The 23,814-nt window shown below is 44.9% G+C and overlaps 1 protein-coding gene across 2 annotated transcripts in view; it reads left to right on the top strand.

Moving 5' to 3' along the window:
- The window catches only part of SH2D4A (SH2 domain containing 4A), a 49,828-nt gene that overhangs the window by 15,992 nt on the left and 10,022 nt on the right, over nucleotides 1-23,814 (top strand). For both annotated transcript variants that reach the window (XM_053916517.2, XM_053916518.2), the window contains exons 4-8: nucleotides 715-874; nucleotides 15,314-15,394; nucleotides 18,610-18,721; nucleotides 20,432-20,633; nucleotides 23,187-23,317. In XM_053916517.2, the coding sequence (XP_053772492.1) occupies nucleotides 715-874; nucleotides 15,314-15,394; nucleotides 18,610-18,721; nucleotides 20,432-20,633; nucleotides 23,187-23,317 (686 nt within the window). The remainder of the gene's footprint in view (nucleotides 1-714; nucleotides 875-15,313; nucleotides 15,395-18,609; nucleotides 18,722-20,431; nucleotides 20,634-23,186; nucleotides 23,318-23,814) is intronic.

Here is a 23,814-nt window from a genome sequence, read left to right as displayed (position 1 = left end):
ACCATGCTCCGAAGTGCCTGAAGGCCAGGTTTAGAAGTTCAGACCTCATTCTGTGGACAGCGAAGAGGTTTTTAAATAAGGAAGTGACATGATCAGCTGGAGATGTAGGAAGGCGACTGGGTGGTGGCAGTGAGAGAGATGATGGCTCCCCTCTGCTTGGTGCCCAGGGTGGCCTCTGTGAAGCCTGCTGCCCCTCGAGTGCTGACAGTCCTCTCTGAGCTGGTGACATAGATCCAGGCACATGGACTTCCATGCAGATCCCAAGGGCTGATGATGCTGCCCACCAACTTCCATAACTTAGAACTATGAATGGGCCTAGAGATAAAGGCATTATTCGCAGCTGATCATAGGAAGGTGGGGTACCCTAGCAGTTTACTTCTGAACGAGCAGCCGGGCAGATGTGAGTTCAAATCCTGGCTCTCCACTATGTGGCCTTGGATAAAGTATATAATTATTTTGAGCCTCTTATAAAAAGTAAAGGTAACTTTTACTTTTTATAAAAAGCGAAAGTAAGTGAAGGACTTTCTCACAGGGTTGTTATGGGGGTTAAGTTAATGTCTTTCCAATACTGAGCGAAGAGCTCAGCATATTATAAGCACTCAGTAAATCGTATCTGTTACTGTTTTTCACGTAATTCGAACGTAGACATCTGCTTTGGAAAAGCTGTCCATGCTGAAGAATGTTTTTGATGATCCCACATTTGCTTCCCTTCAGCAAAGCTCAGTCCAAAGAACTCACCAACAGCTTCACCTCAAAGTCACACTACTGTGACCTGCAGACACCCCGCACCTGGGAGTCTCAGAACCTCTGTCAGAAAGCGGCGGGAGAGGAGGAATCAGGACCAGCACCACCCCTTAAAGAAGAGAAAATCCCAGTGAGTCTTTCCTGTCTGTAAATGTGCAGAATTTCATCACGGTGGGAGACAAAGATATTGGGACCATGAGGTCAGTGCAGCTGAGTGCCAGGGTCTTTACTTGCAGGCCCTGCTATTCATATGGGGGGACTTTGGTTCACCTGTTACTTCCCCAAAAGGTAAAGCACCCCTTCTTCGTGGGACTGAAGTGTGAAAAAAAGGACTCTAGGAATAAGATTTTGTTTTTGAAGATATTTTCAAGGTTTATTCTTCCATGTTCTATATCTTGTGTAACAGAGGCCGGCAGTTTTTTCAGAGAAGGGCCAGAGAGTAAACACTTGAGACTTTGTGGGCGCCGTGGTCTCTGTTAGGATGAAGGGCATGACTACGTTCCTTTTAAAGCCTGTGTTTACCAAGACAGGCAGAGGGCGGGTCGGTCTGCAGGCTGTAGTTGGCTGACCCCTGTCCTGTAATGCGGGCCTAGGTGTGCTCTAGATTTTGTTCTGTTGAGTCTTCCCCTGTTTGTCGAGGACAAACATCAGTTCCTCTTTGGTCAGGGGTTCCAGCCTGTGATTGGGGGACAGCTGTCCCTCAACACAGCAGAAGTTTCTACTCAGAACTGGTAGGAATTCTCTTACGTTCCAGGTAGTTTAAGAAGTTTGAATGTAATTTGTTGCTTGGATTATAGTTTGGAAGAACAATCCTACTATATTATAACGTACCTCCTTCAGCTAGGGATTTCGTTACACTGAGAATTAGCAGGGGATTTGCAGGTGTTCAACTTCTGTTCAGGTCCTTGGCTCTATGACACGGGCTGCGTGTCCTCTTGACCTCTTTGAGGCTGTCTAAAAGGGTGACAATTGTCTGTCTTGCCTACTTCACTGGCTCGCCACATGGCGAAGCACACCGCTGAGTGTCTCATCTAAATTCTCCCAATGACATCGTGACCTGGGATCTGTTTGCATTCGTCCATCTTACAGGTGAGGAAGCTGTGGATAGTTGCAGCTACTCCACCTGCCTAGGGTCTTATAGTCGATGAGAGACGGAACCAGGATCCAAACCTAGGTCTGCAGAACCCCTCCCTAGGTCACTCCATAACTGCTGTGCTCGATTGCCTTAGTAATATGAGGAATGTGAAAAGGCTTCGTAAAGGGCTGAAACTATGAGGTTTGAAATATTCAGAGCTACAAAATTCTGAAGTCTGGTTTATGCCCTGGGTCAGCCCTGGGTACTTTCCTCACGGCTGCAGATTTTCTTTCCCAGGCCTGCTTTGCACTCAACCCATTTAATGCCAGACTCCCTCAGCGCCGCTGGCCCCCTTTCCACGTCCCTAACATTGAGAACAGCAGCAACAACAGAACAGCTCCTTCAAGAGCATCAGGTCTCAGGCTTCTCTTTGTGCTTGAATTACAGTACTTTCCTAGACAACAGATTTCACAAGAAAGATGAAAGATTAAAATAAAAATTAGATACCATGGTTCTTCTGCTTTTCCTGGGTCATAAACATTCCAGGGAGAGCGGCGGCTGCCCGACCATCGTATGGAACGCCGCTGGGGCGGGGGTGAGGAAGCTTGGAGGGACAGGCATACAGAAAACACAGGTAGAAGTTTTTTCCAGTCTTGCTTTTCATCTTTCCCTGCATCAGAGAAAATGCTTTCAGGGTCTTAGAAAAAAATATGTAGACAGTGAGGAGAAGGCCCAAGCTCGGTGGATTTACTCATTTATCTAAAAAGTACCCATTATGTGCAAGGCACCGACATGACAACATAGGAGTGACACAGGCACTACTGTCACAAACTTCATAGTTGAGGAAGCGGGGCAGAGACTTCAAGTAACGTATCATTTCAAAAGGGAATAAGCGCCCCTGCTCCCAGGGAAAGGGCCCATTTCCACGCGCCCCCATCACATGAGCCCCGGAGTAATACCAGGGATCGCAGGACGGCTTGGCAGAGGACACGCAGCTGCAGAGGGGGACACAGGTCGCCTGCAGCCGGCAGTTCCAGCAAAGGGCCAGTGTGGGCAATGGCTGTATCCCTGGAGGGAATGGGGGCTTTGGAGACACGGAAGAAGGCTGTGTGGCTGGGGTGTAGATGGGAAGGAGGAGAGTTCATTATTGAGCAAGAGGGCGGGTGGGAAAGGGCCGGGCAGGACAGGGTCTTGGGAACAACTTAAGTGTTTTGACCCTTGTTTTCGAGAATAGGAAATTGTCAGTGATTTTGAAGCAAGGGCTTGACCTGATCAATTTATATTTTGAAAGGAACTGATCGTTTGTGATCAGAGTGGGTGGGAGGAGCAAGGTTTCTAGCACAACCCAAGTCTCTAAGCTTGGGTGCCTGGGAGAATTGGGGGGACCATAAGCATAAATAGGGACAACTGGAGAGGAGCTGCTTTTAAAGCGGATCATGAGTCTGGTTTAGAGACAGCAAGGGTTTCTCACGCTACTCGAGGTGGCAGTGGTGGGTATAAAACGATTTTATGCATAATAGTAAAATACGTACAATTTGACTTAAACTTCGCGAAGCCTTTTCTCATACATTTATTTCATTTCATAAAACTCCTGTGAAGTAGGCCATGCAAGTATTATTTCTTTTGTGCAGATAAAGAAACTAATGCTCAAAGATGAAATGAGTTGCCTCCAAATAACAGAAAGCCCTTGTTTTTATGCATCTACTCTAATTCACTCTCTAAAACCCTTGATGTGTCTAAAGCAGAATTCATCACCCGCTGTTTTAGACAAGAACTCTGGTGAGAAAGCAAGGCTAGCGCTTTGGGAGCCGTCCAGTATGCATTTCCAAAAAGCAACTCAGGCTCGCACAGTAAAGATTCTCATGTTCTAGCCACAGTTTAACTATAATATCTACAAGGATATTGTCGTGTCTTCAAAATTTAATTGCTTACACCAGGCCTAAAATTTATAACAAACAGAAAAATTACATAGACTTACTATGTAAAATGGTCGTGTTAGATGTGCAATGTATTTTCACATGACAAATCATTACCGGTGTCCCCAGTTAAATTCAACCCAAGTGTTGACCAGCACTGTAGAAATCCTTGTGCCAGAGTCACTTACATATAGGAGGCAGTGCTTCTAGTTGATAAAGCCCCCATATATCTGCAGTGAGGAAGAAGAGAGGCCTGGATTTTTGCGTTCGTATCAGCCAGTGCCCCCCCAGCAGGGTTTGGAGTGGTGCTCTGTAATCAGTGCTATCAATACTGTAAGTAGCCCCATGCCATTTCAAGCCGGGTTTTCCCCTCAGTATATATATATAAGCTACATATTTTCGGAGCTTTTTGGATTTCAGAATTGTTAGTAAGGGACTGTGGACCTGTAGCAGGTTTTTGAGCTATGGTAATATAATGAGACCAAGTATGGTAAAATGTAGTCAGAAGCATGGGGTTTTCATTCGGACTCTGTCTCTGCAGGATTTCATTTTCCTTGTCTGTAAAATGAGGGACTTTTGTAGCCACGGAGCATAAGTGCATTACCTTCCGTGCCTGCACCCAGGGCAGACATCACCGATCGATGGCAGCACTGCTCCCTGCAGAGCCAGGCTTGCCCTCACATCCTTGTCCACAGGCTGCCCTGGGCAGCCACGCTTGGTCATGGAAGCTGGCTGTAGAGATGGGATCTGTTTGCTGAGATCATTCCTCATAGGTTTCCGTCTAGCTCTAAACTTTCATGATCCTAAATAAGCAACACCCATGCCTGCATGACCTGAAGTAAGACATTCTCTCATATCACTTTGGCTGTCAAGGAGAGCTTTTATAGTTTCAGTGGAAGAGCCATACCATCAGGTCCAGACTTTTCACATTCAAGCAGAAGTTAGACAAGGGTGTGAGATCTATGGCCAGAGGTACAGGGCCAGAGTTAACTCAGTCTTATATCTGGAAATAAGGCACAAATTATGTCTTCCTCAGGCAATTAGCAGCCTTATCCCGAGCTTTTCACCACAGCCCTCCACTCCTAGACTCAAAACTGAAACTCTTCGCCCAGCTGGGACATAGCTCGTCTTCACACACTAAAAATGAGAGAGCTGTACCTTTCCCTCCAGGGAATGAGAGCACTAAGAAGCCTAATCCATAGGGCTGCCTTGGATTATTTTGTACCGTGATTCATTTTATTCAGGTACCTGCATTAGGAGGTAGCTTCACCCAAGGAGATCTCTCCTGGAACAATGAGAGATTTGCCCCATCCCAAAGGCCCTCAGAACCACAAGAAGCAAATCTGGGGGCTTTGAGAGGAGTTGTTTGACCCCTGCTTCAGGGTCTAGAGAACACTGGGTCCGTCCTCAGAACATCTTTCTACACACGATTATCCTTACAAAAAACTTTTAAGAACATACTTATGTTTCTTTAAAATTTTTAACGTAACAAAGAGCCCCGTTAAGAACCAGATACCTTGATGCCGGAGTGCTCACCCAGCAGGTACCCTCTAGTCTGGGAGTGGATGCGTCAGTCCTGAGAGGCAGCTCTGTGGCTTGCGACAGTGTACTGGAAGGAATTAATTTCCATTATAAAACAGGGATTAAGTTAGCAACACTGTTTCTTTACAAAGAAGCTGAGACACTGTACAAACATGAGGATGCTTGCCCGTATCATCCGATGACAGCAGCAAGAATTGTCCCCTCAGTCCTTCAACTAGAAGATGCTACTCTTACTAGCATGAGCCCAGCGTTGGTCTTTCAGAGGAAGAGCTGGAGGCAAAGGGAGGCCGGATGGTTTGTGCAACCTGAGGAGGCGGCTGAGATAATGCCTAGATTAGAGCTGAGTGTGTGGTTTTCATTTTGAAAAGCTTTTGCCCTCTACAAAATACCTGCCCTGGCCTCGTTTTCGGCAGTGGCGACGGCACTTGGGAAACTCCGAAGTGATGCTCTGCTCAGGACCTAGTGAGAGCGTTGTGGTTCACAGGGGGTCACGGCAAACACTCAGTGTGCCTGGGTACCTGTGCCTGTCACCGAACTGGAGGTGGTGGTACATGTCGGGGCTCAGCTGTCGCTCCACCAGGTTCTGAGACCTGCAGGTTGGGAAGCAGATGCCATTTGCAGGCAAAGATGAGTCTGATGGGGAGTTAATAGGAGCCAGAGGAGATGACAGGTGATGCGCTCTGTGAGCAGACTCACCCTGCCCCCGACCCTGGGGGGAGTTGGGGTAAGAACTTGGGGCACCATAGCTGATTGGATATCGTTCAGGACCCCCAGCGTGGACAGCCCTCCAGATGCAGCCGGTGTTTTTTCTCCTCTCCTGCAACAGAATTTGAGAGAGAACAGAGCAGTTCTGAGTGTGTTTGGGAGAAAGGTAGAGAATGCTAATTCAAAGGTAAACCCCTCTGTGTTTTTCTGTGATATGTAATTTGTAGGCTGGGGACTTAATAATCAGTGGGCTGACTGTCCTTGCCCCAAAGGGGACCTTGAATAAAACTGTATCTGCTCACTTGTAGATTTTATCTCCAGAGAATTAGTCGTTATTTTTACAGAAATGGCCTTCAGTGTGGACCACACTGCAAAACAGGAGATTAAAAAAAAATTAGAACACAAACATGTAGGATTCAAAGCACTAAAAAAAAAAAAAGACCTTGAAACTAGCAGAAGGAAAAGCCTTGAGCAAGATTCTTTCCTTTAGTATCTTCTTTAACCAAATGGAGTTAGAGGGGAGACCTTTCTACCCCTACTATGCGCGCGCGCACACACACACACACACTTCCCACAATGCCACAAGGCTCTGACACCAGCTTTTAAGTCTGTCATGTCACTATAACAAATGGTCACAAAAACTTGCCACTAACATGCACAGTTTGATTGTAAATTTGACATTGAAACCATGGTGGTTTTCAGTGATATTTTTACATGTTTTTCTAATTCATAGCCATATTTTCCATCAGTAGGTAACAGTGAAGGAGCAACCTATGAAATGATTTTCAGACATAATGAGAGACTTCCCTGTAGGTTTTCCTTCCTCCATGCATCCCTCTGAGACCACAGTGAGGCTTCTGTCTACTCAGAAACCGGTGCTTCTCTAAAACCAGATTTCAGTTGTCTGCCCCTGTAAACGAGGGATTCGGAAACAAGAGACTAAGATCAGACCCCTTCTTTGAAAAAATAGAAAATAATATGCATTTTATGGATATTGAACTGCATTTTTTGGACCCTTATTCGTCTCCAGGTACTCCTGCATAGCAACCAAAGTTTGGGGTTTTGCGTGGCTTGGACTTTCTGTAAAGGGTGGAAAGCAGTATTAGGGCGCAGCTCCTTAGGTGAGTTAATCGGAAGTGAGTGCTAAGCCTGGTGAGTAGGCGATGTGGAGGAGCCTGCCCCTACACCAGAGAGATGCCCCATGCCTGAACTTGTGGAACCATCTTGGGGTGACCTCCGTCTTGTCTACAGACAGCCATATTGCCAACCCCTGAAAGGGAGTTGGATTCACACTTATGGTAAGGAAGCCCACTGTAAACAGGAGGAAAAATGTGCTCCTGAAATGCAAACTAGAATTTTGAGTTGGATGTGAAAAAAAAGGGATCATCCCAACCAGTAACAGCTTCCAGTTTGTAATATCCTCCCTTCTAGCATACATGCAGGAGGCATTCCAATATTATTTTTGTGAGAGATAAGTACTGGGTATACCAGAGTGAGGAATTAGTTGTACACATTTTGTTAATTCAGGAGAAGGGTCTTAATCAGAGAGTTACACAATTACCCCAAAATTCTTTGTAACTATAATAGAAATTTGGGGTAGTGTGTAGGATAAAATTTATATCAGATAGATTCATAAATCCTGGACCTCAAAAGCTGTTTAAGTTGTTGTGTTTTTTAAAAAACAGTATGCTACATGAAAAGCTTAACAGAAAGTAAATTACAGAAGGGGAAAATATTTCTAGTCTCGAGAGTTGTATGTTATGAAGTTGGTGACCCAACTTTATTTTGTATGACTGCAAGTGATATTTGCAATAATGCACTTTCCCAGCTCACTGGAGGCCGGGTGTGGGGAAGAAAGGAGGGGGTCCTGAGGTAGGAGATGGGCGGTCCTTCTGACCATGAAGAGTCCGTCATCAAATCTCTCTGGGACTCGGTTTTGTTCTCTAAAAAATCGAGGGTACAGTAACTACATATCACTTATTTGGATGTGAGGACAAAATGAAATAATATGCATAAAATTGTTATGTGAAGTTTTATGTATGTATGAATGTTTTTCTATCATTATTTGTAGTTAGTCTCCTACTTTCCACTGTGTCAAGGCTTCCCAAATCAATCCCGTTTTTAAGACTCCTTGTCTATTGTCTTAACAATCCTTTATTACTTTGTACTTACACTTTATATCTAATAATTACTTTATTTCCCTTGCTCTTCTTCTTTTTATTTTTTGTGGATCACATGTCTGACATCTCCCTGGTGAGAACGTAAGGGTGGCCTTTGAATCTCTCTCCTACCCGGAATGCTTTGCGCTAACAACCCTTACCAGTTTTGCATCACTGCATTTTTGGGGGGGGCTGTTACTGCCCAGCTCCACTGTTCGCACATTGCTTTGAGGGGCTAGAGGGTGACGGTGTGATGAAAGTGGACAGATGTCCATCGGGTGTGGGAGTTCTGTCCTTTAGTATGCCAAAATCCACTCAGACTATATCGTCTAAAGGTGTGCCATAGAATTACACGTCACGTTAGAGTCTGCTGTCCTTCTCATCAGGCTATCCAGTAGTCTCAGCGCATAGATTTTGCCAGGGAAAAGACTCCCTCTGGTCTCCGTTGTCCTAATTCATGTTGCAATAAAATCGTTCCACAGGGGCTATGTGCTATACTTTCAGCAGTAAAATTGATTGTCCTGTTTTTAATCTTGTTAGTCTAGTTGGCCGTAGGAAAATATCTCCACTCTCTCTATATTGTTATTCTCTGTAACTTTATTACAGCACGAGCCTATTGTTCTGACTCTCCCAGTATTTTATAAAGGAAAAACTAACTCCCAGTTGTTCAACAGCTGAAGGTGGGAGTCATCATTGGGAAATCCCTTCTGCACTTACAGCGGCTGGGAACAGGAGGGTCTGATCGGTTCGGTGGCTAGTGCAGCACAGTGAGTGAGTGACAAGCCGCCAGTGTTCACAGAATTTAAATTCAGCCGATCTTGATTAAAATTAAAACTAGACTGGAATACCTTTTGGTGACTGAGAAAGTGTTCGATGAATTTAAAATGTGCTCATTCACCAAGTGCTTATTGAGGCTTCCCTAAATGCCAGTTCCTGTTATGTTTGCCGAGACTCCAGGTATCTGTGAATTAAGCTGACTTGGGCTTGGCCCGCAGGGAGCTTGTTATTCTGACCATCAGTCTGTTAAGGAACCATGGATTTAAGAGGTGTAAGAACAGGGTGAGTAAATACCGGTGCTTAACCTAGCAGTTTGTTTTCAAAAGTAAACTCTTGATTTTAGCCCGTTAATTCATGAATTTCATCTTCACCATAAAAATTGAGTGCTAATAATGTTCTATTTATGGGAACTTTCTGGTTTACTTGGTGCTTGGCATTTATTTGAGTGCATAGCCCTGCTTTTAAGCAGAGTAAATATTAACTTAGTGGCCAGAGTGAACTGTTTTTCAAACCAGCTTTAAAAGTGTGATTAGACTAAATCCTCATATTACACATAGTTTCTGGGGATAATATAATTTGTAAACATACCATATCGATGTTGCTAGCAGCATCTTTTGATAACCCAACTGCTTCTGTAGATCTGAATTGCCATACTTCTATGTTTAATGGTGTATATATATATATTATATATATTATACATGTTATGTACATATATATGTAATATATATTCCGTCCTTCGGTCAGTATGGATGGGCTCTGTTCCCGCTGGTTAGCGAGGACCATAACCACATTCTGACTTGGTGTCTGGAGGATGTCCACTAGCCCCCGATGTCATTGGCTATCAAGTTTTCCCTTTATTTTGGGGGGAACTTTTGCATAAATATTACATGGCAGTTTTATTTTATTATTAAATTAATTGGTTAGTAACATCATGTAAATTCCAGGTGTACAACTTTATCATATGACGTCTGTACACTCTACTGCGTGCTCACCACCCTAAGCTTAATCTCCTTCCACCACCATATGTTTGATCTCCTTCCACCACCATACGTTTGATCTCCTTCCCCCTCCTCCCCCTCCCCCCACCCTCTTCCCCTCTGGTAATCACCACTCTGTTGTCTGTATCTGTTTGTTTTTTGTTTGTTTGCATTTTGTTGTTTGTTGGTTTTTGTTTTATATCTCACATGTGAATAAAATCATACGGTTCTTATCCTTTTCTATCTGACTCATTTCAGATCCACCCATGCCATCACAGATGACAATATTTCATCTTTTTTATGGGGGAGTAGTAGTCCATTGTATATACATGCAACATCTTCTTTATCCAGTCATCCCTCGAAGGACACTTATGATACTTTCATGTCTTGGCTATTGTGAATAATGCCTATGTTCACTGCAGCAATACAGTTTTTATTTTTAAATAAAGCAAATACGAAGCAGATAAGACTGCTTTCACGCTGCCCACAGAGTTTCAGCAGTTGCAGAGGTGAGCAGGTGGCGGTGACTGCAGCGGTTTGCATCCAGGGGAGCAGACATATGTTCTCTGGGACACCCCACAGAATGAGCAAGCAGACATGGAGAGGACATAGGGTTTAGTCTCTGCTCTTCTACCTATTAATAAGTCACCTTACCTTTTTGACACCCTTATGAGGTTGATATGAAAATCAAATGATTTTTGGACGTGAAAGTACTTTGTAAGCAAATACGATGTAGGTAGATGGGTAGTTTTCCTCCCTTTTGTGTGTTCCAAATAGGAATAACTAAAGAGCATATTCCCTGGGACACAGCATGGTGTGGAAGCTTCGGAGATGGCGTGGTGCCCTCCCCAAGAAGCCCCTTCACCTGCTCTGGGAATGCTCAGAGGCAACGGTGTTTCTGAGGCCATCTCCCTTCGCTGTTGGTGTCATAAGTGATCGTTTTTGAGCCACTGATATGACTGATTTTTAATAAGGGAAATTTATTCTGTATCACATTTTCTTTTTTAAAATGTTTTATTGATTATGCTATTACAGTTGTCCCAATTTTTCCCCTTTTGCTCCCAGCCACCCAGTAACCCCCTTCCCTCCAGCATTCCCCCCCTTACTTCCCCCCCTTACTTAAAATGTGCTCCTTCATTCACCAAGTGCTTATTGAGACTTCCCTAAATGCCAGTTCCTGTTATGTCCATGGGTCACGCATGTAAGTTTTGGCTTCTCCATTTCCTATACTATTCTTGACATCTCCCTCTCTATTTTGTACCTGCCAATTATGCTTATTATTCCCTGTACCTTTTCCCCTTTCCCCCTCCTAGCTGATAACCCTCCAAATGATCTCCATATCTATGATTCTGTTCCTGTTCTGCTTGTTTGCTTAGTTAATGTTTTTTTAGATTCAGTTGTTGATAATTGTAAATTTGTCACCCTTTTAATGTTCATAGTTTTGATCTTCTTCTTTTTCTTAAGTAAGTCCCTTTAGCATTTCATATAATAAGGGCTTGGTGATGATGAGCTCCTTTAGCTTTACCTTGTCTAGGAAGCCCTTTATCTGCCCTTCCATTCTAAAAGATAGCTTTGTTGGATAGAGTAGTCTGGGTTGTAGGTTCTTTTCATCACTTTGAATACTTCTTGCCAGTCCCTTCTTGCCTGCAAAGTTTCTTTTGCTGCTTTTAAGATTCTCTCTTTAACCTTTGGCATTTTAATTATGACATGTCTTCATGTGGTCCTCTTTGGGTCCAACTTGTTTGGGACGCTCTGTGCTTCCTGCACTTGTATGTCTATTTCCTTCACCAAATTAGGGAAGTTTTCTTCATGTTTTTTTTCAAATAAGTTCTTCATTTCCTGCTCTTCCTCTTCTCCTTCTGGCATCCCTATGATCCAGATATTGGTATGTTTAAAGTTGTCCCAGAAGTTCCTAAGCCTATCCTTGTTTTTTTTTTTAATTCTTTTTTCTACCTGCTGTTCTGATTGAATGCTTTTTCCTTCCTTGTGTTCCAAATCATTAGTTTGATTCTCGGCTTCATCCTCTCCACTGTTGGTTCCCTGTAGGTTTTTCTTTATTTCACTCAACGTAACCTTCGTTCCTTCCCCTATGTTGTTGCCATACTCAGTGAGTTCTTTGAACGTCCCGATCACCAGTGCTTTGAGCTCTGCATCTGATAGGTTGGTTACCTCTGTTTCATTTAGTTCTTTTTCTGGGCTTTTGTTCTGTTCTTTCATTTGGGCCATATTTCTTTGTCTCCTCAATTCAGCAGCCTCCCTGTGTTTGTGTGTTAGGTTTTGTGTGTACAGGCTTTGACTTCCTGTAAAAGGCACCTGTCAATTGCGTGGGGCAGAGCCTTAGGTAATCACCTGGTCACACTATTCTCAGCTTATTCCATCCTACTTAGTGTATTCCCTGGATTTGTAGAACTTGTAAGTATACCTGAATGAACCTGCTCTACACAAGCCTTGTTTAAGTTCTTCATATTGTTTTAACACTTTGGAATAATGGCAAATCTTCTTTCACCTTGAAAATTAGTATTTGTATAATTTTATAAATGTGGTTCTTAGCATGCGTGAATAGTTTTAGAGTTTACAATATGTTTTAGCCATATGGAAATCCTTGAACAGAAGTATCGATCTCTGGGTTGGTTGTTAAACTCATCAATTATTTAGGCTAAAACTCTTCTATAAGAACCAGCTTTGGTAACTCAAACCAAAACCTCCAACTTCAAAGGAAGGATGCCAACCCTGAGTGGCACCAGTAGATGGTGCTGACAGTCACAGCGGTCCCTTCAGTCCCCAGCACCATGTCCTTTCCATTGTCTGCTTCACATATCTGTGCTTAGCTTTGAGTTATTTTGAGAATATTAATAGCCCATCATATCTGACAGGTGCAAAAGCAGTGAGTATGTGGGAAGTGCTAGTGAGAAAAGGAATATGATGATGAAAGAAAAATTAACCATAAGAAAAAAGCAAGTGGTGAGAAAACAATGCTGTGCGTGTATATAGATGAATAGCCCAGGTGAAGGATTATTCCTAAGGGACAAAGAATAACTCACACGGTATGTTTAAAGTGTTGTACCCGTGCAGGTGACACTATTAGGCCAGTGATCGGGAAGAAATATTTGGTGAGACAGACATCACTTTGGAATATATGAGTTAGAAGAGCAGAGCCAGATGCCTCTTAGCCTGGTGCTAATTCAGGAAACACCTGACAGTTTGGTTTGCTCAACAACATAAAGGCTGAGCACCGTGGAGGTGTGGCTGGCTGACAAAACCTCCGTCCACGGCTCTGCTGGGTGCACGGGCCCAGGGCCTTCTGAAGCCAACAAGTGGAGAGGCTCCGAGTGCAGCTGGAGTGGTTGGAGCCTGTCTACAGTGCTTGAGGAGATTGCCTGTCTCCTAGTTTTCAACAAAGAAGAAACCGATCCTTTTTGCAAAATGATGGTGCCCCACAGAACTTCTGTCATTGAGGAAAGGGAGCGTGAGCCTGGTTTTAAAGCTCACATTCCTTAGAGTGGGAAGTGTATTCAGAGACTGCAAGAGCAAGCCCTTCAAAGTTATCTTGGCCTTTTGAACAGACTTAGACAAAGCCTGGTGGAGCAGTTCTAACCTGTTCATAAAGAGAGGAACTGGTTACTGTACCCTCCTGCTATAGATGCGGAGCAGCTCTGTGTGTTACTATAACACTGAAATAAGAAACAAGTGGGACAGAGTATGTCAGTAGCAATTGTGAAACCTGTAGGATTCATTACTTTGCCAGGTAATAAGCATGAGAAATCTTTGACCTGCAACCTTATTTTCCTATCATTACAATGTTGACTGTGGAAAAAGCATACATTCTGGCACCAGCCAGCCCTGTGATCTCAGCAAGCGGTGCAGCTCCCCTGAGGGTCACTTTCTTCACCCGAAGACTGGGTGTAGTGCTGCCCACAAACCAGAGATGTTGCGAAAAATAAAAATAATACTCACTAGCGCAGTGCCGGGTCATAGCGGGCCTCCAGTGCATAGGAGCCATTAGTGGAATCAGCCTCAACAGCAGCGCGCATGATTAGCAGAAACGCAGCAGACAGCTTGACGAGTGTGCTGCCAGCAACTGTGGTGGCCAGTTCGATCAGCTAAGATAGACCACACTTTTGTGACAGACCAGAAAGACAATGGTTAGAACACAATAGAAGTTCACCTTTCTCCCTTATAATATCCAGGGCCAGGGTCTGGTGTGGGAGGGCGCGGTCAGGCAGGGACTCGGGCTTTGGTGGCTCTGCCGCCTGCAGTAGTACTAGCATGACTGCTACCGCCATTCCTGCCCAAAGGAAGGAGAAGTGGCCGGGATGCTGTCTGAAGGAGGTTTTAGGCCCCAAACGGAAGTGGAAAATGCCACTTATCACCTGCATTATATTGGAGATCACTATTCGCAGGGCACACCTAACAGCTAGGGCTACCTAGGCCCCAGCACGCATGCCCAGTTACTGTGAAATAAGAGGCAAAATTGAGGTAGCCATGCTGGTTTATCACATAGCATGCAAGTACCTTGTTGCTCCACGCTGAATCTTGATACCAACCTTTTCCTGAAAATAGGCAGATCATTTCTGATCTGTGCCAAAGGTCAGGGATGAGGCCTCAGGCACAAGCACAAGTCATGGTAATATGGGTGGGGGGTGGCTGTCTCGGGTCGTGCAGCCCCTGCTGGGACTTGGCCCAGATTCTGCACTCAAGCCAGGGACAGGGTGATGAGGGCCTGTGTAACTGACCTGGTTTTAAGAGGCTCCTGGTGTGATATGCCAGCTCGGTCACAGTGCCAGAGAGGTTGGCACATGGCTGATAGGAATAGCACTGGGTGATCCAGGCAGTGCATCTGGGAACCCCACTAGCAGGAGTTACCTCTTGGGAAATCCATCTAGAGTAGCAGAAACCCAGATACCAGGCTGGGTAACGGGGTCAGAGGAAGGAGAGGGGAGGAATGTGATCAGGCAGGAAAGTGGGCAGGCGCCCAGGCACCAAGCTGGTATTCCAGGCATGCCCTCGGTCCTAGGTGGAGAGCAAGGCTATGTAGTTCAACGGCAGAGACTGAGCACTTCCCTGGTGTGACCTAAAACAGCATGTGTAGGGCAGGGATTCGGTGAGGAAGCAGAGGATTTAGATAAGAACTACTGTGGACATCTAGAAGTCATCTCCAGGGCACTGGGGCCTGCTGGGAGCAAGACACACAAACCTGCTTGTCACGAGCAGAGAACCAGCTCCTGGCTCTCGGTGCCCCTGCTGCCTCAGTCAGGATGTGCCCAGGAGCTCAGGGGCTGGTGGGAAATTCAGGGATCCGGTGGTGAGGGTGGGGGTGGCATTAGAGAACGTTGAAAGGAGGAAAATATTAACAGATTATTTTCTGAAACTGCACTGCATCTCTAAATGGTATAAAAATGTGTTTCATTTAATTTTTAGTCACCCTCCAATTCCTCAAGAAATATTCAACAAATGTTGGCAGATTCTATCAATCGTATGAAGGCGTATGGATTTCACCAGGTACAAGATTTACGCTTTGTCTTTGGGGGCTAAATGCATAGCCATTTCCACTAATGTTTCATAAATTGGTCTGTTAGTCTCATGCAGCAGTGAAATTAAGCAGCAGAATGTGAAATCTGTTTCTAAAAGCGTGTGAACATAGCTGTTCATCTTTGCCTGTTCAGCGGGGTTGAAAAAGTATTGAGTATCATGGAAAGAACAGATGCCAAGGTGTATCTGCTAGACTCCTCAGTGAAGATCTAAACCGGAGACGATATCCCGGGCTGCTGCGAACACTCGGGAAGGCTGATTTCGGAGAGTGATAAATGAGGCACTGACTTGCCAGAAATAGTGCATTCAGACAAAGTCCCTTACGTGTTCATTTTTTCTATGAGCCTGGCCCTGTATGGTGACCAGTGTCTTGTACTGCCCACATCTACTGTGCCAAGCGTCTCCGGGCACTCTGATCTCCCCGCATCCAGCCAGACAGGAGACCCCCTGCACAGGCCGAGCCCACTTCCTCCATTGTGCGAGACTGGTGCCACATCATGCGTTGCTCGCGATCAATGAGGCATAGACTGGCTCGTGGAAACTGTAGTAGGATTTGACCTGCAGAGAGTCTGAAAAAGCAGGCTCAGAATCGAGGCTGTGAGGGAAGGGCCCGAGTGACCGACCACAGGCCTGAGATGGGGACTGCGGCGGAGGCCGGCTCCGGAGTCTGAGTTCATGTGGACGGTACAATCGGTTCCCTGATTTCTCTGTGGGGACTTATATGAACTTCAATAATTTGCATGTTGGAGACTTCAGGAAATCCTGGTGAAGTTTTGGAGCTGTAGTCCTGCAGGTATAATGTGTACCTTTTTCTAAAAGAGCAGCAATAGAGTAACTAAAGGGAATTTTCAGTAAAATTCAGTAAATACCCGGGGTCCGTGGTATCACTTTAAATGAGGACAGGGGAGAAAGACAAAGGCTTCGTGTCCACTCGACCAACATTAATGAGTGTCTCCCATGTGCAAGGCACTGTATGGACACTGGAGGAAAGGATATTTTTTTTTATATTTTCTTTTTAAGATTTTATTTACTTATATTTAGAGAAAGGGAGGAAGAAAGAGAGGGAGAGAAACATCAGTGTGTGGTTGCCTCTCGTGCAACCCCAAATGGGGACCTGGCCCACAACCCAGGCATGTTCCCTGACTGGGAATTGAACTGGCAACCCTTTGGTTTTCAGGTCAGCACTCAGTCCACTGAGCCACGCCAGCCAGGGGGAGACTATTACTGTTTAAATAGAGAAAGTAAAGATCAGCTTGTAAAGACTTGCTAAAAGAAAATATTCTGGAGGAATCCTTAGAGAAATTCAGGATAAGCTCTTAACTTTTCTGGCTGCTTTGAATAAATACAGTGATCAGGGCTAGATTTCATCTGCTGTTACTCTGTGAAACTCATTAATTTTGTCTCCTTTCCCACCGCGTCCATATATATTACACTGTAGATTAAAAATGAGTATGATTTACTAAGTATCACACTCTCGGTCTGCAATATTATTAACTTAATATTTTTCCTTAGGTGGACTCACTTTGTAAACTTTTTACTTTTTCTAAGCAATAATATCCATGATGTCCTAGTCTAATAACTTATGTTTTTTCTAGTCATCTTAAATAATTTCAAAATACGCGTGTGGAAGACAAAGCTTTGTTTTTGAAAAATTTTATCTTTCAATTGCAGTTCACATTCAATATGATTTTGCTTCAGTTCCAGGTGAGCAGCACCGTGGTCGGACAGTCACGTCCTCCACAAAGTGCTCCCCAGATATCTGGAGCACCCACCTGGCCCCACACACAGTTATTACATTGTTATTGATGACAAAGCTCCACTTTCATGTGTCAAGTCCCCCCCCCCCCCCGCCCCATTTAAGCTTAGAAATTGCTGGGAGCACTGTATTTGTATTTCAGGCTCGCAAAGACTTTCCGTAAGGGGATCACAAAACTGTGCACTCATTTCAAACACCGAAAGTTGCTCTTTGGTTCTTCTAATACTGACAAACCAAGGGAACTTACTTCTAGGCAGGAAAAGAATGTACAAAAAAACCCCGAAAACGGTCAAAAATGAAAGTTTAGTTCTATCTGAAGTGTAGTTTATGAATTGTCACCTTTGACATTAACTGATTTCTGACTTCCCACAATATTGAAAAATAAGTTTCACAACATCGAGGTTTCTGTTTTAATTCTGGTAGAATAGTTGAACAGTGAGAAAATCATTATCTTTCGAGAGGAAAACACCAAAGGAAAAAAGAACTGTCGTTTTTGTGACAGAGAAAGCAGCACAGTCAGTCTCCTGCCCCTCAGCTCGTCCCACCGCTGGGCTAACCTTTGCTTTTCCTCGGTGCGCCAGGCTGTGTGTTCAGTCTTCACACCAGTGCGGGGCACCGAAGCCAAATAAACAAGAATGCTTTAGGTCCCAGTGATTGGATGTGCTGGCTTCTCTTTAGTTAAAAACTAATTCCCTTGAGCGTTCTTAATGCTATAGAGCTGTACACTTAAAAACGGTTAAGATGGCAAATTTTATGTTATGTATATTTTACTACAAAAAAACCCAAATTCCTCTTTAAAGGAAGTCTTGTGTTTCTTATTTTACATTTTCCACGTTTCTTCTTTAAAAAAATATTTTTTATTTTTTAAAACAAAAGAATTCCTTTTGGAGCCCCGTAAAGCCACCTGTAAGGAGCGCAGTTTCCGACGCACGGTTCCAGGGCGCACAGGCTGAGATGCTGCCGAGATGCCGCCGGAATGCACCCCCGTTCTGGGGACCCCTCAGGAACTGTAGTGTTTCTGCGGCTCCCATGAAGCAGTGTTTACACACCACTTAGGGGACTCAGTTTAAAGCAGATGAATGCTAAGTCTGAGAAAAATGAATATTTATTGAGTGCTTACTACATGCTGCGCTAAGCACTTTATAAAAATTACTTAGCCCTTATTATAACCCTACGAAACATTCTTGACTTTCTAATTTGACTTAGGGGGAGCAGCCTGAGAGAGGTTCAGGCACCGCCTGGGGGTTGCACAGTGAGGGGCCAGCTGCAGCTGTGCTCACACCGTGCTCTCCCCACAGCGCCCCATCGCCCCCCAAGCCCAGGCCGGGCCCAGAGCGGGTCAGAGAGAAATCAGGCGTGCCCACCGCCCTGCTCCTCCAGGAAAACTGCCATGGGTGCTCACTGCTGTCTGTTTCTGGTTTTTAAACAGAAGAAAGAATCCTTGAAGAAAACACAAGATGAAGAAATAAAACACATAGGGGAAGAGAGAACCAAGCAGATTTATAAGAGCTGGAAAGAGGATTCGGAGTGGCAGGCGTCTTGTGAGTACCCCCCAGAGGCCTCTGGAAGCCGACTGGCTCCCACAATAAAATGGCCAATCCAGAAAGCATTCAAGGAGGTCATGGAGAGATCGGTGTTTTATCACCGAATTATCCCCGAAAGGCTTAAGAGCCACTTGTTGAATAGCAGAAAGGTTCTCAATTCATCTTGTACCATCCAAATTATGATGTGTTTATGTGATAGAGTGGTATACAGCTATTAAAAAAAAAAATGTTTCCAAAGAGTAATTTTATGACCCTGGCATAGGTTTATATCTTTTTAGCTTGGAGAAGAAAAGATGTTATAAAATAGTATGCAAATCCTCTTTATTTTCAAGTGTCTAAGTATATAGAGGAAAAGGACTGGGAGGCTATTAACATGTTAACACTCAAGAGGTGGGATTCAAGATTGCTTCTTTGAGTTCTTGTTGTTATTCTGTAATTTCCTACATTTTCAACAGTGAATACATCTTAACTTTGTAATCAGAAGAGCACAGGAAAAACAGGCTGGACATCCCAGTGTCCCTCCCATGCCTGTGGCCAGCCCTGACCCTTTTTCAATGAGCACCGTCAGAGATAAACCCCTTGGGAAGGGTCGGTGCAGGTGAAGGCAGAGCAGGGCATGCTCCAGGATGCTCGGCCAGTTGGAGTTTGACGTGGGACTAGGGTTTACATCGGTCTCAGACAGGGACGCCGTCACTGCCAGCTCAGCCCTGAGGCTGCTCGGAGAGGAGTGGCAATGTTTGCAAGATGTTGAGAATCCCAAATTGATCTTCAGTTCCATTGCAAGGAACACCATTAAAATGACAGTTTTTGTGAAATGAAAATATTTGCAAGATCCAATCACTTTTCTGCAGTGGAATCCTAGCATAATAGAAATCTTTGGCATCTCTTTGAAGTCACATATAACAGGATTTGACTAATGATGCCTGAAGTGTAAATACACTCAAGAAAAATTATCCTTACATCCTGCATTAGAGTCCTTTAATACTGTGTTGCTAAAACAAAAGCAAAATAAAACAATAAGCCCTCTATTTACAAAGCAATATGAAGAGGTAGCCTCAGGGTGCTTTCATGTGTACCGACCAGTTCTATGATTATCAAGGGTGAGGATCACTTTACTTTTTGGTCTGATAGGCTGAGTTAGAGTAGGTTCAGTTCACAGCAGGCTCTGACCCCCATGGGCCCCCATGGGCTTCCATGGGCCTCACTGCCTGGTGTCTCCCCCTCCCCCCACGCGGTGCACAGCCTGAGCCTCTGAACAGTTCCTGACAGCCTGATCTTTGCCCCTGACTCAGGGCAGGTGACATCCGAACTCCTGTTGGTGGGAAGGATTGATCATCACCTTTTATTATTCAAAGACCCGCCCCCTCCCCCCATCTGCCACCTGGAATCCTCACTCAGGCTGTGACTCCTCACTTAGTCTTGCTAACTGCAGGGACGTCTCTGAAAAATGGTTCTACATCTGTCCTGTCCCTTCTTCCTCCTCTTCCTTCTCTCTGCCTCTCAGAAAGTCCCCAGACTCCCGTCTAAAGAGGAATTCCGCAGTGAACGCTGGGCTCTGGTGAACGTGCAGGCCCTAATTACCTGAGTAACAGGCATCGAGAGTGAGTGTTCGTTATTATCAGCAGATGCCAGACTCTGTTCTCCAGGTGCGGTGCTGATTCTTCTAACGGTCTCTGGGGGCCTTCCTCAAACCTTTTGTTTCTCCAGTGCGAAAATCCAAAGCAGCTGATGAGAAGAGACGCTCCTTGGCTAAACAAGCGCGGGAAGACTATAAGAGGTTATCCCAAAAAGCAAGAAGCAGTGAGGGACTGCAGAGCCCCCCAAGTGTTCCACAGAAACCAAAGAGACCCCCCCTTCCACCCAAGCCTAAATTCCTACACCCAGCAGAGTACCCCCGAAAGCCTTTTAGGTAAGCAGCCGTGCAGATGGCTTTAAGAGCAAGGGTTGAAATGAGCTGAGTGAGGACGAGTTGCCTAACGGGCCACGGGAAGTGGAGGATGGGCTGGGTAAATAATTCAGCCTCTCCTCTAGGCCTGTCTTCCTGAGATGCCTGGTCTGGCATTCACCCCCTTCTTGTCTGTACAACATCTGCAGTGGTGCACCTCAATACTTAACATGCCCAGTGACTCAGTGGGCACACACCCAGGGTTCACCAACTTCCTGTGCCGCTAGCCTGTCCGCACCTGGCGGCAGCAGGTGAGCTGATGAAGGGGCAAGAGGAGACAACTATGGTTCCCTGATTCCCAGTGTGGCTCTTAGTGGTGAAAACATCAGAGTAGGAACCTAAGGGCTTGCTGACTTCCACGTCATTGGGAGAGCTACGTCTCCATGGCTCAGGACTGCAGGCTTGGTGGTAGTGCTTACTCTGGGTCACGTGGTGAGGAGTTGAAAATGTTCATTTTGCGTGAGCTCTTTGGTTGTTGACAGTGGTGCTTTTGTGGAAGAATTAGGCAGAACAATTCCCAAAGACAAAGCACCATAATGTTACAGCAGAACCCAATTATAAAATTATTCTCCCCTGGTTATCGATATATGATTGTTTCATATTCTAATGGGTAGAAAGACAATATATAAAATAACCAGGAGAAATGAAATATCGACTGACTGAAACAGTACTCTTTATAAAGGCCTGCCTTCTGAAATAAACACTAAAAATAGTTCTCTGTTATGGAATGGAGAAATGAAAACAAACAAAAATCTCCCTCTGCTCGGAGTCAGTAGTTACCTTCAAGGTCTCTCCTAAAGGGGATGATGACCTCAGAGGAAACGTGAAGGTGGGCCTTTTCCTCTGCTGTGATTATTTCTACTTACTCAGTGGAAAGGTTCCACTTTGGGACTAAATGACCGTGTTCCACAAAGGGACTGTTTGGGAAATGACTTTTCCCTTGTGCTCAACAAAACAAGGAAGGTAATCAGGAAGCAGGTCTCCTTGCGGTTTTGTGACCACGCACCCGAGCCTGTCTGGGAGCAGTGGCCACGGCCCGGCAGGCCAGGGTAGGTGCCTGCTGCTGTTCCCCAGGCCCTTCCAAGGGTGGGAGAGCAACTTGTGCCCTCGCCCACACCATTTTTAGAGCACCATGTCTGCGATGGACAACTGTGAAGGTGGCCTCTACTGAGGGTGATTCTTGTTTTAAGCTGCGCTCATTTTGCTCATTCTTTCAGCAGAAGACACTTGCTTTAAGTGCTTCGTGTGAGGCAGTCAGACTGGCTGGCTCTAAGGCTGGCACTTTAAACGGGGATGGTCAAGGTCACCTAGGGTCCAGCCCAGGAGAACACAGAGGCTGGCTGTCCTTGGACTTTTCCCTTGGCCTCCAAAGACTTCTCAAGGAAAAATATACCTAATTTGAAAACTAGCGAAAAAAACTTACCATGTGATCTCACGTGTATGTAGTGCCCACTCCCAAGGAAAGTTAAATATTACAGGCTATTTTCTCCAAAATGCTGTGTACATGTGTATATGCATATGTACATGTATACATGTCCATCTAACATATATATTGCATGTAACTCATGGTAGCATATGTTACCATAAAAAGCATAAAGAGTCGTAATGTTAATTTCATGACAGGACATTCCGGTAGCTCATCCACACTCGTTTTTACACTGAATTATGCTCAGAATAGTGAGCGTTTCATGAGACTTGGGAATATATTTGTTACACTGCAATGGTGCTTTTTGTCATGGAAACTGACTGACATTCCAGAACTTCAGTTCTGCTACGGAATTGATTTCCAAAGGCTTCTGCTGCCTATGTCTTTTTCTTCCCAATCTCAAAACACTCTTCTTTCTTTAACTTTGTATTTCTCAGACTGTTCTTTAACAGAACTAAACCTCTTCAAAGTGTGGGAGAGAAGAAACCAAGTCAGGGAGGTGAGTGGATGGAGAAAGAAGGGAGAAGGCTAGGGAAGAAGTTTATTTTGTTACATTTGATTTGTTGCATTTGCAAGTTCATGTTCTTCAGGAAAGTAGTGCTGGGGGGTGTTTTTCACTTTTTAATGCTTATTTCCTCAAGTTTTAATCAGGAGTTAATGGAGCTTCTAGTTCATACTAAAAATAAATTAAAATCTATGCATTAACACAGCAGTAGCTTAATTCCAGGACTAGCCCTGTAGGACTGGAAGGACAAGTGACAGATTTACGTTCCTTCCTATTTTCTGCTCATGAGGGGTGGTGGCAGTGTGTGTGCCCAACCTCTCATTAGCTCAGCCCGTGCAGTTAGATTTTTTAATGTTTATAGTTCTCATTTCTCTCTCTCTCTCTGAGGCAACAGTTGTTTTACACTTGTTAGTATGAAAAACAATACAATAATTAGTAAATACTAATACAAGAATGAACTGTGTTTCACATACAACTAGAAACCTACTTTGCCCCACCCTGTGCATGTATGGACATATACAATTTTTGAAGGCATTGTTTTCAAAATAGTTAAACCTAACTTGATAAATGGTCTTACAAATGACAGAAATCAGGGAGTGACAAGGACAGCCTCCGGCTGTGCCCTGGAGGACATCATCCGATGGTTCAAAGAGGAGCAGCTACCTCTGCGAGCAGGCTACGAGAAAACGGCCGACACCATCGCTCCCTGGTTCCACGGTGAGTGCAGAGGGTCCTTCACCGGAGCCTCTTCTCATGGCGGATAAATGGCTGATCCCCCAGGGAGGCACAAAGAATAAAGGCTTCCTTTTATTTGGGCTGCCCCAGAAGAGCCTTGGAAGTTATTTTCACAAAGCAGTTTTTCAAAGGTTTTCTCCGTGAGCCCCATTTCCATGACATATTTAGAAAAAGCAGTCAGCAGCCACGGTCGCTGCACGCACGGTGGGTTAATGTATCACCACAAGTAAAACACCACGGGTGGGTGGGGAAGGCAGTGCCAGGGCTCTTGACTGACCGCACCGCCTGCGGGCCCCAGGCCCCTGAGGGGTCAGACCTGGCCCCTGGGCATGGGGGGCTGGGCGTCGGTGTGGCATTCACAGAGTGGCCTGTCCAATACCTCATTGAGTGACCTGGAGCAAGTCATCTTCTTTCTCTGCAGCAGGTCAGCTTACCCGAGCCTCGTTTTCCTCATCTGCTGAATGCAGGAGTGGAACTTG

Source organism: Desmodus rotundus, chromosome 13 (assembly GCF_022682495.2).
Source record: "Desmodus rotundus isolate HL8 chromosome 13, HLdesRot8A.1, whole genome shotgun sequence".
NCBI lineage: Eukaryota > Metazoa > Chordata > Mammalia > Chiroptera > Phyllostomidae > Desmodus > Desmodus rotundus.
The sequence above is the reverse complement of the archived record's forward strand: the minus strand, read 5'-3'. Positions and strand labels throughout refer to the sequence as shown.